At 44.0% G+C, this 17,362-nt stretch overlaps 1 protein-coding gene across 2 annotated transcripts in view; it reads right to left on the bottom strand.

Moving 5' to 3' along the window:
- MTUS2 (microtubule associated tumor suppressor candidate 2) overlaps positions 1-17,362 on the bottom strand; it is a 384,721-nt gene that overhangs the window by 140,954 nt on the left and 226,405 nt on the right. For both annotated transcript variants that reach the window (XM_018056605.1, XM_018056606.1), the window contains exon 7: positions 2,862-3,023. In XM_018056605.1, the coding sequence (XP_017912094.1) occupies positions 2,862-3,023 (162 nt within the window). The remainder of the gene's footprint in view (positions 1-2,861; positions 3,024-17,362) is intronic.

The following is a 17,362-nucleotide window of genomic DNA, read 5'->3' as shown; positions in this document are numbered from 1 at the left end:
TGCATCTAAAGTCATGGATGACAGTAATTGAACAGATGACCCAAAGACACAAGACCTTGCCATCATCAGCCTGGAATCACCAAGGGAAAGAAGCGGCACATCACAGTTTAGAGATACCAGCATGAGTTAAAACAAGGGTTGGTGTTACCCAAGCAATTAGAATAACCCAAATACCCCACAGTCCCAAGAAACCCAATTATTTGGAATTTAACTGTAATTTGCATGCCTGCCTTCTGCTTTTTAATTAGTCTGATGACAGAACAAGGCAAAGGGAAAGCTGATTTGGTATTAGGAACTACATTTTATTTAAATGAAAAATTCATACCTATAGGATAAATGCAAAGTTAAAATTCAGTAATAAAATGTATCTTTTAATCATAATTTTTAAATTGTTATTAAATGAGCTGCTGGAGTAAGAAGTTAGAAGAGAATGTCTTGAAATCTCTCATCTTCTGCTCTATTTTCCCAATCCACACTTTCCCCAGATAAGTCCATTTCACAGGGGCTCCAAGGGTTTACATAGAGGCTGGGGTGGGGTCCTCCATCTAGCAAATGGTGGTGGTTAACTCTTGTTCTAAACATCTTAACACCACCTCCTTATGTCAATAATGGGAAAATGGATAAGAAGTTTTATGTCTTTGGAAAATCAAACTCAGAGCCTTATGTGTATTAAGTTAAATGCTGTGCACTCAGCCATGTGCTCTTTGTGACCCCATGGACTGTAGCCCACCAGGCTACTCTGTCCGTGGGATTTCCCAGGCAAGGATATTGGAGTGGGTGCCATTTCCTTCTCCAGAGGATCTTCCTGACCCAGGGATCGAACATTGGCAGGCAGATTCTTTGCCACTGAGCCACCTGGGAAGCCCAGGAATTTATTAGAAATGCAATTTCTGAGGCTCCACCCCAGACCCACTGAATAAGTCACTCAGGACGAGAGCCAGTAATCTTTTCTAACAAGCTCTACAGGTGGTTCTGAGGCTCTAAAATTTGATAAACACAGGTCTACAGGATTTATTCAACAACTGTATTTTAACTCACTGTAGGCTTGTCTAGTTATTTTCTACTTAAACCCCAACCAAACTTGTTAAGAAACTGGAACCAAAAGAGAGTCAAAGGTCGTGTGACATTCATTCACTGATTTGTTGACTCATCCGACTGGTAACGGATAGATGCTAAGTAACCACGGGGAGTTAGTCACTGAGGCGACTGCAGGATCAGGGATACTGGGCTAAATAAATGGGACGAGGTCACTGTTCTTGGGGGATTTCCCTCCATGGAGGAAGAACAAAACCAAACAGGTCAATTTACGTGTTACCAGAGGGGATTATGAGGTGATGCTCCAATGAAGTGGTCAGGGAAATGCAAATTAAAATAACACTGAAATATAATTTCACTCCCATTAAATGGACAAAATTTTTTTTAACTAATAAGTATCTATTCTTATCAGTGATATGGGTGGAAATGAAGCCTTTGAAAAGGAATCCAGTCATATCCATTAGCGCATCAAGCACAGCCATCCCACTCCTGGGGATCAATCTTGTAGAATGTCACCGGTTCATGTTCAAGGACATGTACTGAAGCATCGGTTATAGTGGCAAACGCCAGTTACGAAGTGAATGCCTGCCGGTGGGGGAATGTCTGAATAGATCATGGTATATCCACACTAGGCAGCCAGTGAAAAACAGCCATGCACTGACTTTGAGGGCAGCTCTATGACGTGCCTCAGGAAAGCGACATGTAGAAAAATGTACAGGACTTCCCTGGTGGTCCAGTGGTTAAGACTCCGCCTTCTAAAGCAGGGGATGTGGGTTTGACCCCCTGGTCAGGACGCTAAGATCCCACATGCCTCTTGGCCAAAAAAAAAACCCCACATAAAACATAAGTAGTATTGCAACACATTCAATAAAGACTTTAAAAATGGTCACATAAAAGAAAAAAAATAGGTACAATGCAATTTTACTTTCAGAAACCAGGCCCATCTTTGTGTACATATCACTGGTACATGAGCACAGGAGCATAGAAGAATAATATGGAGGAATGAATACCCTCAGAGGTGAACCACCTAATGTGGATTCAGGCTCAACACCCAGGCTCCCTCACTCTCAGTATCTTCCTACATGTAGTGCAGAAGATGGGAGGCTAAGCCACATGCTGGATGCTTGGACATCCTGAAGGCAAACATGCATGTGTGAGACATGGGGGGAGAAGGCAGGCAGGGGCCACATCCAGTAGCTTCAGCTGCTCACAAGCACCTTCACGTGTCACACCTTTACATCAGCTGAGTCCCCTGCGTCCGTCACTAGCTTCCCAGGTCAGGAGGGGCATCAGCTTTGCTGGCCTGGACACAGCAAGCACAGCATGACTTGGAGCCAGCCTTCTGCCGTAGCTGCTGATCCCTGCATCCTGGCTTGGACAGCACCAGCCTGGAACTAGCAGGAAGATGGAACCCCTGCATCCCTGTCGAGGCAGCAGTGTCTCCCCGGGGATCAGGTACTCACTCCCAGGGTGCAGAGTCTGCAGCTAGCTCCTACCATCCTTCTAGTGATAGATTTCATCAGCACCTGCTTCCCTAAGCAAAATCCGCCTAAATGAGCTTGACCCTTTTTAATTTTTTTTTTTTTTTTGCAATGGAAACTGTGATTTGATGGGTTACCAGTCACTAGGAGGAATAAGAAGGAGTTTAGAGAATTTAAACACAGGAATAGATGAAAGTGCCTTGAGAATCGTGGTACTATTATTATCACTAATATTAAAAGCCATCGGAAAGACATCTGTCATCCCATCTAAACAGCTGATGTACCCAGAAGACTTAAAAGCAGAAAAAGCTCTCCACTGCAGTTTCTCTGCAGCGCGAGTCTTACCAGCCGGTGTGGATGTGGATTTCGGTGCCGGAAGCAAACTCCTGCGGGGTGCTGTCGCGCTGGAGGAAGCTGGAGGGGCTGCTCGGCTGGCGCCCTTGGGTATGTCTTTGGCAGGGAGAGCTGCCTTCAGAGGCGGCTGGTCTTCAGTTCCAAAGGCTGAACCTGCAGGAGGCAGACAGTGCGTTAATGACAGTGTCATGAAAAACGGATGGACTCCCTGGCTGGGCACCACCACCAATCTATCCCTGATGCCTCCACCTGCATCAGAACTTGACCCAACTCCTGACGAGTGGCCTTGAAAAGCATTTCTCTGGAATGAGATGTGGAAAAAGAGTTGCCTTCAGTCACTGCAGGGAAGTCTGTCCTCCAAACCCACACGCCACAGGTTCTACCAAAGCCAAGAAGAGCTTCGCTCCACTGAAGATTTTACACACACACACACACACACACACACACGCATGCACACACAATTTGCTTTTCTGGATGTGCAGCTGCATACACAAGCTTCCCAGATGGTTCAGCGGTAAAGAACCCACCTGCCAATGCAGGAGACACAGGTTTGATCCCTGGGTCAGGAAGAGTCCCTGGAGAAGGAAATGGCAACCCACTCTAGTATTCTTGCCTGGAAAATCCCATGGACAGAGGAGCCTGCTGGGTGATAGTCCATAGGATCACAAAAGAGTCAGACATGACTTGAGCAACTAAACAACAAGCTGTACACACATATGATAAGCATTCATTTTATAAGTGTCAGAGGACGAGCAACAGTTTTCTGAAAACCAGTGTAAGTGTCCCGGAGGAGACAAGAGTAAGCACACACACACGTACACCACTGGTCCAGAAGAGGACTCAGGGCTCCCTGAAACCCGGCTCACTTCATCTTCAGAATAAGGGCTTTGGGATGACGGGAGATGGGTGAGAAGCATGCAGGCAGAGAATCCCTTTGAAATTCATGAAGCTTTTGATCTGACGAGCCGAGGCCTCATCAGACTCAGGGTGCTACCCTAGTGGCTCAGTGGTAAAGAACCTGCCTCTCGATGCAGGAGACGCAAATTCCATCCCTAGGTCTGGAAGATCCCCTGGAAAAGGAAATGGCAACCCACTCCAGGATTCTCGGCTAGAAAATCCCAAGGACAGAGGAGCCTGGCAGGCTACAGTCCATGGGGTTGCAAAGAGTCGGACAGGACCGAGTGCCTAGACAACAGCAACAGCATCAAATGAAGAGGACCCTGCATGAGAGCCCAGTCTGCTGCAAAGGCAGAAGATGTCTATCGGTCATTGCAGTTTTCTATTCAACACAGAAACAGGCTCCGTGTCTACAGAATAGCTTCTTTATGATGGGCTGCTCTGAAGACAGGGCATACTGGGATTTGTGTCAGATTTAAACGCCAGAATGGTCGTGGCCCATTTTTTCTCCTCTATAAATTTTCAAACCTACTACGCTGGCTATATCTGTAATCTCTTAAAGACAATGACACCACCATCTATTCCTATTAAAGGATAAATCTTCTAAATGCACCCCTGAGTAACAGCTGCAAAGACTAATCTACCAAATTAAATAGAAAGCCTGAATATATTGAGATTGCTGCCTGTTGGGATGGAAACTATCCAGTTAGGAACGTGACTGTCTACCATGGAAAATACACACTGACAGCTGGAAGATATATACGTAATTGTAGTGAAAGATTAAAGTTTTTGTTTCCATCATTTTAAAAGGATAGCCCTAACATTCTATGCAGATAGGGCCTGCATCAAAATGATAACATTATTAAAGTGGTTTTAGTGTTCGAATGTTCAGGAGTTTAATTCAACCCCTCAGAGTAAGAGATGGCTGCTTTCCTCCCTCTGAAGACCTAAAAGTCTGTTTAAAATGAGTGAAATCTGTTTTGTCTCTCAACAAGATAGTATTTAGGAAGGAAGAATAAAGACTGCTATTTCCTAACACAGAACCTATGCCCTATAGTTCTCTGAAGGTCCTGTGTAAGGTTTTAAATAGTTCTAAACAGGGCTATCACTGTGCCAACAAAGGTCCATGTTGTCAAAGCTATGGTTTTTCCAGTAGTCATGTACGGATGTGAGAGTTGGAGCATAAAGAAGCTGAGTGCTGAAGAATTGATGCTTCTGAACTGTGGTGTTAGAGAAGACTCTTGAGAGTCCCTTGGACTGCAAGGAGATCCAACCAGTCCATCCTAAAGGAAATCAACCCTGAATATTCACTGGAAGGACTGATGCTGAAGCTCTAACTCTTTGGCCAACTGATGCAAAAAGTCAACTTATGGGAAAAGATCCTGATGTTGGGAAAGATTGAGGGCAGGAGGAGAAGGTGGCGACAAAGGATGAGATGGTTGGATGGCATCAATGACTCAATGGACATGAGTTTGAGCAAACTCTGGGAGATGGTGAAGGACCGGGAAGCCTGGCATGCTGCAGCCCTTGGGGTTGCAAGGAGTCAGACACGAGTTAGGGACTAAACAAAAACAACAAAAGACAGGGGTAGGAAATACATCTGATTCACACACACAGTACAAAAATGATGAAACTCCACTGAAAGGAGGTACACTGTACCCTGAATTTCAGATTTAAAAGTAAGCACAGGAGCAGAAAAAATGAAACCAGACCACTGCCACACAGTATGCAAAAATCAGGTCAAAATGGATTAAAGACCTGAATATAAGACCTGAAGCCATGAAACTCCTAGAAGAAAACACAGGCAGTACACACTCTGCGACATCGGTCTTCACAGTATCGGTCTAGAAATGTCTCTTTAGGAAAGGGAAACAAAAGTAAAAATTAACAAACAAGATTATATCAAACTAGAAAGCTTCTGTATAGCAAAGGAAACCATCAATGAAATTAGGAGACAACCTACTAAATGGGAGAAGATATTTGCAAATAATGTATCCAATAATGGGTTGATATCTAAAATATAAAAAAAAAATCTAAAAACTCATACAACTCAACAACCCTATTAAAAATAGGCAGAGGCACTGAATAGACATTTTTACATAGAAAACATATAGATGGCCAACAAAGGCATGAAAAAATGTTCAGCATCACTAAATCCACATGGAATTAGCTAACGTTCAGCCTCCTGCTGACACACTGCCAGAATAATCTACCTACTGAAAACAGCACTGGAAGGGGAACATCAAATCTTTCACACAGCACCTTTTATTTAACAATTTATTAAATATTCTTAAGAAGAGGAATATTTTGTATCATTTGCCAAGTTCAAATGTCCTTTTATCAAATCCTTTTGTGCCTGGCATTATTCTCTTATGTGAAATTTATAATTCAGTGAACTCTCAATTTGGAAATTCGGCTGTTATCCAGGCTGGGAAGTAATTCATCTGTTTGAAGTATGAAGTGTCAAGGAAGCTTTGTAATCCCCTTTGAGAGGAGTCTTGAATTACCAAAAAATAAAATGGAACAAGATAATATAATAAAATAAAACTGAACTTCCTTCTTCTCCATTATTGTGGGAGACAGCTGCCAGTAAACAATACCCCTCTTTGAAAACCAGTTGAAGTTGACCAGCACTTCAGTTCAGTTCATTTGCTCAGTCGTGTCCGACTCTTTGCGACCCCATGAATCTCAGCACGTCAGGCCTCCCTCTCCATCACCAACTCCCGGAGTTCACTCAGACTCACGGCCATCGAGTCCGTGATGCCATCCAGCCATCCCATCCTTGGTCGCCCCCTTCTCTTCCTGCCCATAATCCCTCCCAGCATCAGAGTCTTTTCCAATGAGTCAACTCTTCGCATGAGGTGGCCAAAGTACTGGAGTTTCAGCTTTAGCATCATTCCTTCCAAAGAAATCTCAGGACTGATCTCCTTCAGAATGGACTGGTTGGATCTCCTTGCAGTCCAAGGGACTCTCAAGAGTCTTCTCCAACACCACAGTTCAAAAGCATCCATTCTTCAGCACTCAGCCTTCTTCACAGTCCAACTCTCACATCCATACATGACCACAAGAAAAACCATACCCTTGACTAGACGGACGTTAGTCGGCAAAGTAATATCTCTGCTTTTGAATATGCTATCTAGGTTGGTCGTAACTTTCCTTCCAAGGAGTAAGCGTCTTTTAATTTCATGGCTGCAGTCACCATCTGCAGTGATTTTGGAGCCCAAAAAATAAAGTCTGACACTGTTTCTACTGTTTCCCCATCTATTTCCCATGAAGTGATGGGACCAGATGCCATGATCTTCGTTTTCTGAATGTTGAGTTTTAAGCCAACTTTTTCACTCTCCACTTTCACTTTCATCAAGAGGCTTTTTAGTTCCTCTTCACTTTCTGCCATAAGGGTGGGGTCATCTGCATATCTGAGGTTACTGATATTTCTCCTGGCAATCTTGATTCCAGATTGTGTTTCCTCCAGTCCAGCGTTTCTCATGATGTACTCTGCATAGAAGTTAAATAAGCAGGGTGACAGTACCAGCCTTGATGTACTCCTTTTCCTATCTGGAACCAGTCTGTTGTTCCATGTCCAGTTCTAACTGTTGCTTCCTGACCTGCATACAGATTTCTCAAGAGGCAGGTGAGGTGGTCTGGTATTCCCATCTCTTTCAGAATTTTCCACAGTTGATTGTGATCCACACAGTCAAAGGCTTTGGCATAGTCAAGAAAGCAGAAATAGATGTTTTTCTGGAACTCTCTTGCTTTTTCCATGATCCAGCGGATGTTGGCAATTTGATCTCTGGTTCCTCTGCCTTTTCTAAAACCAGCTTGAACATCAGGAAGTTCACGGTTCACGTATAGACACTTTATTCAGTAAATGACAAGTCCTCTGAATTTGCAAAGAGCTGCTGAATTCTGTAACTGCTCTAGTATTTGACAACAATGCAGATAATCAAACCACTGCTCGATAAGTGGAGAAAGCAACTGGAAGTGAACCATGCCTGGGTGAGCCAGAGATGCTCCTGAGGACCCAGCCAGTGGGAGTGGCCCACGCATGTAATTAGCCATCCCATTCTCAACCAGCCAGAGTCTCCTGCAGTGGATGAACATACACGAATGATGAGTCTGAGTAGATCTGGGCCTGCACCACGGACAGAGGAGGACGTGTGAAAATTCAGGCCAGACAAGGCGGCACTGAAGGAATGAAAATCCCTGGAAGGAGCTGAGACACCAGGAGGAGGAAGTGCAGATTTACAGGAGCCCTGAGAACACCACGCAGAGTGATGAGTGTGTCCCCCTAGCCCGTTCCAGAGGATGATTCCGACCATGACTGCAGCCAGGGTTTCCGATCCATATCCCTACATCATTTACCGGGAATGTGGATAGCTGGAGCTGAGCTCTAAAAGAAGAAAAGAATGGATCGAGAGATGAACACCAACCAGACTAGAATGAGGTTGGGAAGACTGTAGAAAAATAACAAATCTGTAATTAATACCATGAAGGCATTACAGCCAAACTTGAAGAAACATCTTTCTTTGATTCTGAGTATTTATCTATATTATAATGATTCATTTTCCCTGATTTTTTTAAACAATCCCAAGCAATCAAGTTGTATAATGTTCTGGCTGCACGACTGCCTCACTGATGCATATTTCATTGACTTAGCCGTATTTATCACTTGGCAGCAAAATTTAGTTTAATTATTAAAGTACCAACTGAATGTTTTATTTCCTGCCTCCTGCATATTTTAACTCAGGTGTATGCTTCATTTCTCACCGAAGTGCTAAGGTAAAACCGCTAGCTTATCATTTCAGCAAAGATGTATCTTTGTCTAAATGAAGCAGATCAAGACTCTGTGGCAGGCTCTGCCCCGGGCAAGGGGCACTTGACAGACACGGTCGTGTCTTCACACCACTTATATCCAGTGGGGGGACACCCAGACCCAAACAGGTACAGAGAAACAAGATCATCTCTAACCGCCATCAGTTATAAAAGAAACACAGGAGCAGGAGAAACTCAAGGGTGAAGGAGGGGACATCACTGGAAGTGGAGAGGCTGGGCAAGAGGGAACGTCTAAAGTAAACATTTCTTTCTGCTGCACACTAGCCCCCACCCTCCTTTATTACTATTATTTTTTTAACCTTTGTTTTTGCAACCTAAGCCATCCCCCCAGGGAACAAGCATTTTATTTACTTATTTAAACTTTTTATTTTGTATTGGAATATAGACCAATTAGGGGCTTCCCTGACAGCTCAGTTGGTAAAGAATCCGCCTGCCAGGCAGGAGACCCCAGTTTGATTCCCGAGTCGGGAAGATCTGCTGGAGAAAGGATAGGCTACCCACTCCAGTATTCTTGGGCTTCCCTTGTGGCTCAGCTGGTAAAGAATACGCCTGCAGTGTGGGAGACCTGAGTTCTATCCCTGAGTTGGGAAGATCCCCTGGAGAAGGGAAAGGCTAGCCACTCCAGTTTTCTGGCCTGAAGAATTCATGGACTATACAATCCATGGGGTGGCAAAGAGTCGGACACAACTGAGCGACTTTCATTTTCATAAACCAATTAACAATGACAGTTTCAGGTGGATAGTGAAGGGATTCAGCCATACATATACATGTATCCATTCTCCGCCAAACTCCTCTCACATCCAGACTGCCATATAACATTGAGCAGAGATCCCTGTGTACAGTGGTCCTTGTTGGTTATTCGTTTTAAATATAGCAGTGTGCACATGTCCCTTCCAAACTCCCTAACTATCCCTTCCCACCATCCTCCCCCCAGCAGCCGTAAGTTCACCAAGTCTGTGAGTCTCTTTCTGCTTTTTAAGTAAGTTCATTTGTAACCTGTCTTTTTAGATTCCTCACATAAGGGATGTCATTTGATATTTCTCCTTCTCTGTCTGACTTACTTAACTCAGTATGACCATATTTTTGATTATTAATGACCATCGTTGCTCTTGAAACTTAGAATTGAAGTGTCGGAACCCTCCTGACTCTCTCCCTTTTATCAACCAATTCAAGGCAGTGTGCTTCCGTTTCCGTTACAGACTCCAGATTTATACCCCTTGTCTGCCCCTACGTCACTCCCTCAGCACCTGTTGGGGACACAGCGGCAGGGCCCTACCCTTCCCCTCCCACCCCCTTCAATGCTCCTTCATTCAGTGCATCCCCTCCCTATACCTCTACCCGGTTTTCCAAGTAAATTCCAAAGTCGTCTTTTTGGTACTCCAAAGAGAAAGTGAAAGTCACTCAGTCATGTCTGACTCTTTGCAACCCCATGGACTGTGTCCATGGAATTCTCCAGGCAAGTATTCTGGAGTGGGCAGCCTTTCCCTTCTCCAGGGGATCTTCCCAACCCAGGGATCGAGCCCAGGTCTCCTGCATTGCAGGCAGATTCTTTACCAATTGAGCCACAAGGGAAGCCCAAGAATACTGGAGTGGGTAGCCTATCCCTTCTCCAGCGGATCTTCCCGACCCAGCAATTGAACTCGGGTCTCCTGCATTGCAGGCAGATTCTTTACCAACTGAGCCATCAGGGAAGCCCTTCTGGTACTCTAATTCTTCCACTATCTGGTCCCATCATATTTTTCCGATCTCAGTTCCCACCAGCACATCAAGCACAGTGCAAACTCCAGGCAGGCAGGATTCCGCACTGTGACTTCCTGCTCCACCGTCAACAAGGCTGTGCTGGAGAAGTGCTTGCTGTACGGATGAAAGAAGGACTAAGTGCAAACCTGCCCCATGGGGACAGTGCTTCCCTTCGTAGCCATCCTTTTCTCCGTTTCTGAGCCCAGAGCGTCACACTTTCCTCAACAGCTCCCGTGAATGCAGACATACTGAGCATGGCCAAGGTGGGGGTGGAGGAATTTGTTGTTTAAAAGGTGTCAACTGTCTGTGATGTAGTGAGGTGCTTTTCAAACATTTTTAAAACAGTATGCAGAAAAATAAACAGCAGAATTTAACAGTTTTGGGGTCTTTTGCCCAAGCATCCCACCCCTCTCTCCAAGAGAGTGTACTGTTTACCTATTATATTTACTCTGTATCATTTCAGTTCTTGCTTCAGTCTCACCTTAAGCATTCATCTCTAGGTTTGATAAAGTTTGAGAGGATAATAGTAAAATGGTTAAGATGGCCTAGATTCAAAGCCTGGACAAGAGGTTTACTCTCTCTCTGTTTCATTCCTTCAGCTGTAAAAGGGAGAATAACAGTGGATATCATCACAGTTATTGCTTTAAAGGAGTTACTATTATACATACTTAGATTACAGTGCTTAGAATAGTTTCGGACACATCTAAGCCCTTAGTAAAGGCAACAATGACCCTATGCCCACTAACCCAACACTGAGCCTCATTCAAAGCACATTAGTCTCATCAGGCTTGCCTCTTGCTTTTCTTCCAACCACCAACATCTCATGGCTTCACGTCTCTCCAACGCAATGACTGGGGTCTAGCTCTGAAGAGGTAACTCTAAAGAGCCATGGTTCTTTATCCATCTCTCCCCAGTAACCTAAGTCCTAAGGAAAGAAGGAAAAACACGCGGCATGTGTTTCGCTCCTCCCACTTCACCTAGGGCAAGTGTTGTTCTTTAGCTTCTCAGTCGTGTCCGGCTCCTCATGACCCCATGGCCTGTGGCCTGCTAGGCTCCTCTTGTCCATGGAATTCTCCAGGCAAGAATACTGCAGAGAGTTGTAGTTTCCTTCTCCAAGGAATCTCCCCAGTCCAAAGATCAAATCTGTGTCTCCTGCATTGGCAGGTGAATTCTTTACCACTGAGCCACCTGGGAAGCCCAGAGCAAGTGCTGACTTTTCACTAACCCAAGGCTGGCCTGAGTATCTTCCTCAGTACAGTCTTCCAGCAGTCCAGTAAGCGGTTCCAGCCCTAGGCCAGGAGACATCACCTACACTGCCTCCCCACGAGGCAGCAGGATGCAGTTCTGTGGGTCAGGAGTGGGGTGAAGAGGATTCACCAGGTCCACAGGAATTCTCTGGATTCCTGCTGCAGGGTTCCTCTTCCTGAGCTCTTCCATCGGAGCCCTGACAGCAAGTCTTAAGAGCAGTAATAATAAGAGCACCATGTAGCACAGTCATGGACACCACAGGCCCTGCCCAAACTCAAGACTGGATTTGAAACTAACTAGCAACATTCTCCTTAAAATGTTGATTCATTCAGCCTCTTTAGTGAAATAGTTTATTTATTTATTTACTCTATGTCGCTAGGTTAGCCTGAGACTTCAATTAGATAATGCACATCACTTTGTAAAACGCCTGGTACTCAACAAAAGTTAGCTGTCATCCACGGTGTGTACAGCAACATCATCAAAAGCAGCCCTGTTTCATCAGCTGTCACTTCTTCAAGAGCCCCCTCGGTCCCACATGCCACCTGGCTTTGTGAAATCTTGTTCCATGCAAGCCCTATGAAAATACCCTCAAAACATCTCTCCCCCCAACACACCAGACCAGTCAAGGAAGCAGGTGATTTCTGCAGGCAGCAGACGCCGACAATGCCAGCCACCTCTACCTTCACAGGTTCCCAGGGCTTCAGTAGGTAGTCACAGTGACCCAGGGCTAGGCATTCTCTTTCCCCAAATTTCCTTCTTTTGACAATGATCACAAATAAATCGTCACAGAAGAGAACAAGAAACACCTCTGTCCCCTCTTCTTACTCCCCACCCAGACATTCCAGGAAAACCTTCCTGGAATCCATCCTAACATATAGCAAAGAAGGTCTTCTTTCTTATGTCTGCTCAGGAAATGGGGAAATACGGGTGCAGCTCAACTGGTTAAGCGAGGTTCATAGTGCAGGGACATGAACGGTAAAGGGAGGGTGGGTCTGTGTGAATGGTACCATTCCCTCCCATCTGTGACACCCTGAGACGTGGGCCAGCCTTCCCGTCCTCCGTAGCCTCATTAAATGCCATCTTCTCTATAACATCTTTTCTCAATTTCCTGCTAAGTAACAGACTCTAAGAAAGACCAAGCTGGTTATCCAACAGAGCAAAGGTTGGGGTGATCAGACCATCTCTCTTAAAATCATAGATATAATCACAGAGGGTAAAAGCCAGCATCTCCCAGCCCAGGGCATGGGAACTCCCAGCACATAAGTGACTGAAAGCTTCCTTTTGATCTAAGAAATTCTCTTTAATATTTACCAAGTCACATTCCCAAAGGAGAGAACATGGTCAAATATTGATGCAGGTTAGTGACTTAAAAGATCAAGGGCTAATACGGTTTTTCAAGAGACTTTTGAGTAATTAAAAGCAACCTCTTACCATTCCTCTTTTATATCAATTAGACCGGTTATCATAAATCCCTTTTCCCTACCTGAAGTCCTTAAAAGCGTGAGCCCTCACTCGTGAAGACTCTGGTTCATCACTGTGTGAATCTTTTAGTAGTTAAAACCTTGGGGAAAATATTTAAACTGGAGCATTTTAATTATACGCTTAATATAGGAGTTGTTAAAAGATAAGAGCATCTGATTTGAACTCAATTTAAATTCTGCTGAAGTTATTAATTTGGTACAAGAAATTATAGAAATGATCGAGGACTTATCCACCAATTTCTGTTAACAGACCAATAAGAAAGGTTAGTTGTTCCACTTCCATAACTTGGATTTTGGGCTCTACTATAGTTTGCTTTTTGTGTTGCAGGTCTGTTTAATTAATTGTTTCAAAATATCTGAGGGTTGTGTGTTAGTCACTCAGTTGTCAGACTCTTTGCGATCCCATGGACTAGTGCACACCAGGCTTCCCTGTTCCTCACCGTCTCCTGGAGTTGGCTCAGACTCATGGCCATTGAGTCAGTGATGCCATCCATCTCATTCTCTGTCATCGCCTTCTCCTCCTGCCTTCCATCTTTCCCAGCATCAGGGTCTTTCAACTAAGTCAAATGCTGAAAAGCGGATCATGGCAACTGAGCCCAAACCTTCCATTCCATATATTTTTAAACAAGGCAGGGGTTGCTGCAAATAAGTCAGAATTGTTCCCCAAGCCATGATTTCTTACACTCTTAAAAAGAACCCTTTCTTTCTTTTCCTGGTCTTTTACTAGTTCTCATAATCTTTTGTTTTTAATTGGAATATAATTGCTTTACAACATTGTGTTAGTTTCTGCTGTATAACAAAGCTAATCAGCTATATCTATACATATATCCCCACTTGTTGGACCTCCATCACCCTCACGCCCAAATCCCACCCATCTGGGTTATCATGGAACATGGAGTAAGCTCCCTATAGAGCAGGTTCTCACTAGCTATGTATTTTACACATGGTAATGTTTATATGTCAATCTCCCAAAAGAACCCTTTCTACTCAAGAGCTTCTGGAGAAAATGAAACCTTAAAGGAAAATAACTGAACAGCCTCTTCACATATGAACAGCCTATTGGCCTTAAGGTGATTTGTCAACTTGTAAATCCAAATATTCATCCCTTGAACTCTAAGAATTTTCTCTCCTCTCCTGGGGGCTAGAAAACTCTCTCTTTTCTTTCAGGGTTCAAGAGGGTAGGTGTGTCCCCTTTTATTTCTCTTTCAGCATAGGACTGGTTTTATTCCTCTGTGTCATCTTCATTATTCTCTCCCTTTAGCCCAGTTTCCCAGCAGGATATCATCCACGTCTCGGACCAGGTAAGTCTTTGCTGTGGAGGCTGCCCTGTGATTGTAGGATGGTCAGCAGTGTCCACGGATCCAGGAGCACTCTCTCTCCCTGCCCATCCCCAATTTGACTGGGGTGACGAACAATAATCGTCTCCAGACAGTGTCAAATGCCCTCGGGGGCAAAAACCATCCCCGTGAGAACCACTGCTCTAGCTGAACGGGAGACCGAAAGATTTAGTCGAAAGACAGTACTTGTCTTAGTGGCAAATGAGACTGATAACATCTAAAATTCTGCCGAGTTAGCTTGATAGCTAACTCTTTAATAGTTCTTGATAGGTAACTTTTGGTTACTTCTTTAGATAAACTAGAGTTATATAAAAATACCTTCATGGAGACTGTCATAATGAGTGAAGAAAGTCAGACAGAAAAAGACAGACATGATATTGCTCATGTGCGGAATCTAAAAAAATGGTACAAATGAACTTATTTGCAAAACAGACAGATAATCGCAGATGTGGAATACAAACTTATGGTCACCAAGAGGGAAAGGGGAAACGAGGGATAAATTGAGAGACTGGAATTGACCAAAAAATAAAAAAGACAGAAGGAGGAACAAATATGTGAACCTGATCTTGTTTTCCTTCAAATTAATTCTTACTTTTGTCAATATTTGATTGGAATTGTCTTTTTTTCACATGTCTGAGTTAGATATCTGTTATATATATTGTTATTTCCAAAGACAATGTGATTTACACTCACGGGAAAATCTTTAACTTACAAATACACATAAAACTATTTAAATTAAAGCAGAGGAGGTTCCATTACTTGACAGAAATTAAAGCATTGTTGAGTATTGAATATTTTTTTCAGTATTTATAAAATTTATTATTTTTTCCAAGTTTACTTTAAAAATACTATATGTTTCTTAAATAGGATTATCTTGGAAAAACCAGTAATAAATTTAAAAAATATGGAAAAAGTCCCTTCAATGTTCAACAATGCTTTAATTTCTGTAGAGTAATGGAACCTCCTCTGCTTTCTGTATGGATCACCCTGATCTATGTCAATCAGAAACTAGGAACATGGACAGAAATCTTCCTGATTCCCAGAGCCTTGATCCCAAACTTTCAGGAGCTGTACTAACGTCCAAATACAAGTATCTCAATAACATAAATAGCAACTGTTTTCAATTGAAACTGTCTGGAGGAAACTCCAATAGAAAACAGATGGTAACACACTTTAAGCACTTTAAATTATTATGGTTTAATGGAGAATACATCATTCCTTGGAAGACTCCTAGGGTTCTAGACAGAACGGAACAGTTTTTTTTGAAGTACTATAATTATTGGACTTATGAGTCAAAATGAAACAAAGACAGTCCTCTTTTGCCTCGCTCTGGCTGTGCCTGTCCATCTCCGATGAAAGAATGTCACGGTCCCTGAAGCCCGTGGTAGGCCCTGACTGAGAACATGATCACCTGGGACAGTCATCAATTTTTCTTCCCCTGCATCCTCAATTGTGACCTCAGAAGAGCAAGCACCGCAGGGACCATGAAATCATGTGTAAAGTATCTGATATGCAGTAAACACTAAAATTGTCTCCCCTGTCCTGGCCTCTGAAACCATTTGCTCCTTACTTTATGAACACAATCCTTTTCCTTAAAGTCCTTCCTGATAGAAATGCTATGACTGGTACTTGCTGTCTGACCATTATCTATATGAAATAAAATTGCAAGCACTGAAAAACCAATCATAAAATCACTCGGGCAAACGCTATGCAAACTGGTTTTTGCAAAGTGTCCACAGGCCAGTAAATGAACTTTATAACCCCCGTAAAGCCTTCACATTTCATGAGATGTGAGCATAAGCTTCCGCTGACCACTTCCCTTAGGGAGATTCTTCAGGGACAGTGCCAGCTGCCTCCACGCTGAGTCTAAAGCAGTGAAGCCAGGCTTGTCTCCTGGATTATATGAAGTTGTGATCCCAAGCTTGTGGTTTTGAGTTTCAACTCTTCTGCATCTCCTTTCTCCAGGGGCTTCCCTCACCATTCCTCCAACCAAGACGATATCTTACGCTGGGTAACTGTGAGTTGCAAACCAGGCACAGGTGAACCCCGGGGTCACCCTGCATCTCCAAGGGGCTGAGCATCCCACGTCTGCACTGGGCCACGTTCAGCACATGCCCCTGCCCACTCGACCCCAATCTGAGCAACAGTCAGCTCATGAGTTCTCTTGCACTTCTTGCTTTTGTTGTCATTGTTGCTATTTAGTCACTCAGTCGTGTCTGACTCTGTTGTGACCCCATGGACTGTGTAGCCCACCAGGTTCCTCTGTCCATGGGATTTCCTAGGCAAGAAAACTGAAGCAGGTAGCCATTTCCTTCCCCAGGGGATCTGCCCAACCCAGGTGTCAAACCTGTGTCTCCTGCACCAGCAGCTGGATTCTTTACCACTGAGCCACCAGGGAAGGCCCTTACAATTCATAAATAACATGCTTATAAGCAGAAGCACTTCAATCAATAGCAAAATCTGGATCCTACGTGAGTCAGCATTTGTGTCTCACAGGCATAGAATTCTGAGAAAGCTTCACCTTAACTAAGCGGCAGTAGCTTTGGGCCAGGTAGGTACAGGGAATGGTGACTGGAACCGTCTTTGCCACCCTGAGCACGGCACCTAAGCCTGTGTTCATAGAAAGGAAAGAACAGGCCTGCCTGCAGCCTTAGGGCTTGAGCAGAAGTGGAATAAATCGTTTCCTAAAATATGAATGGAATGCAACATCTGCTAAGGTCTCCTTCCCTAAGGACAGTTCTGGCAAAGCGTTAAGCCGCAAAAGGCACAAACCCCTGGGCTACTCCAAGGAGGAAATTTTCTATATTAAATAATCGCAAATTCGAAACATAAATGAAATCAAGGGATGTGTGTGAGCAGCATGCTGAAATGTCTCCCAAGAGCTCCATTCCCTGATGTACACCCCCGCTTCAATGCTGGGACAAGACTTCCCAGGGTTGGCCACCAGACTTCTGCT

Source organism: Capra hircus, chromosome 12 (genome assembly GCF_001704415.2).
Source record: "Capra hircus breed San Clemente chromosome 12, ASM170441v1, whole genome shotgun sequence".
Taxonomy (NCBI): domain Eukaryota; kingdom Metazoa; phylum Chordata; class Mammalia; order Artiodactyla; family Bovidae; genus Capra; species Capra hircus.
Note: the sequence above shows the minus strand (reverse complement) of the source record. Positions and strands in the feature narration are given on the sequence as shown.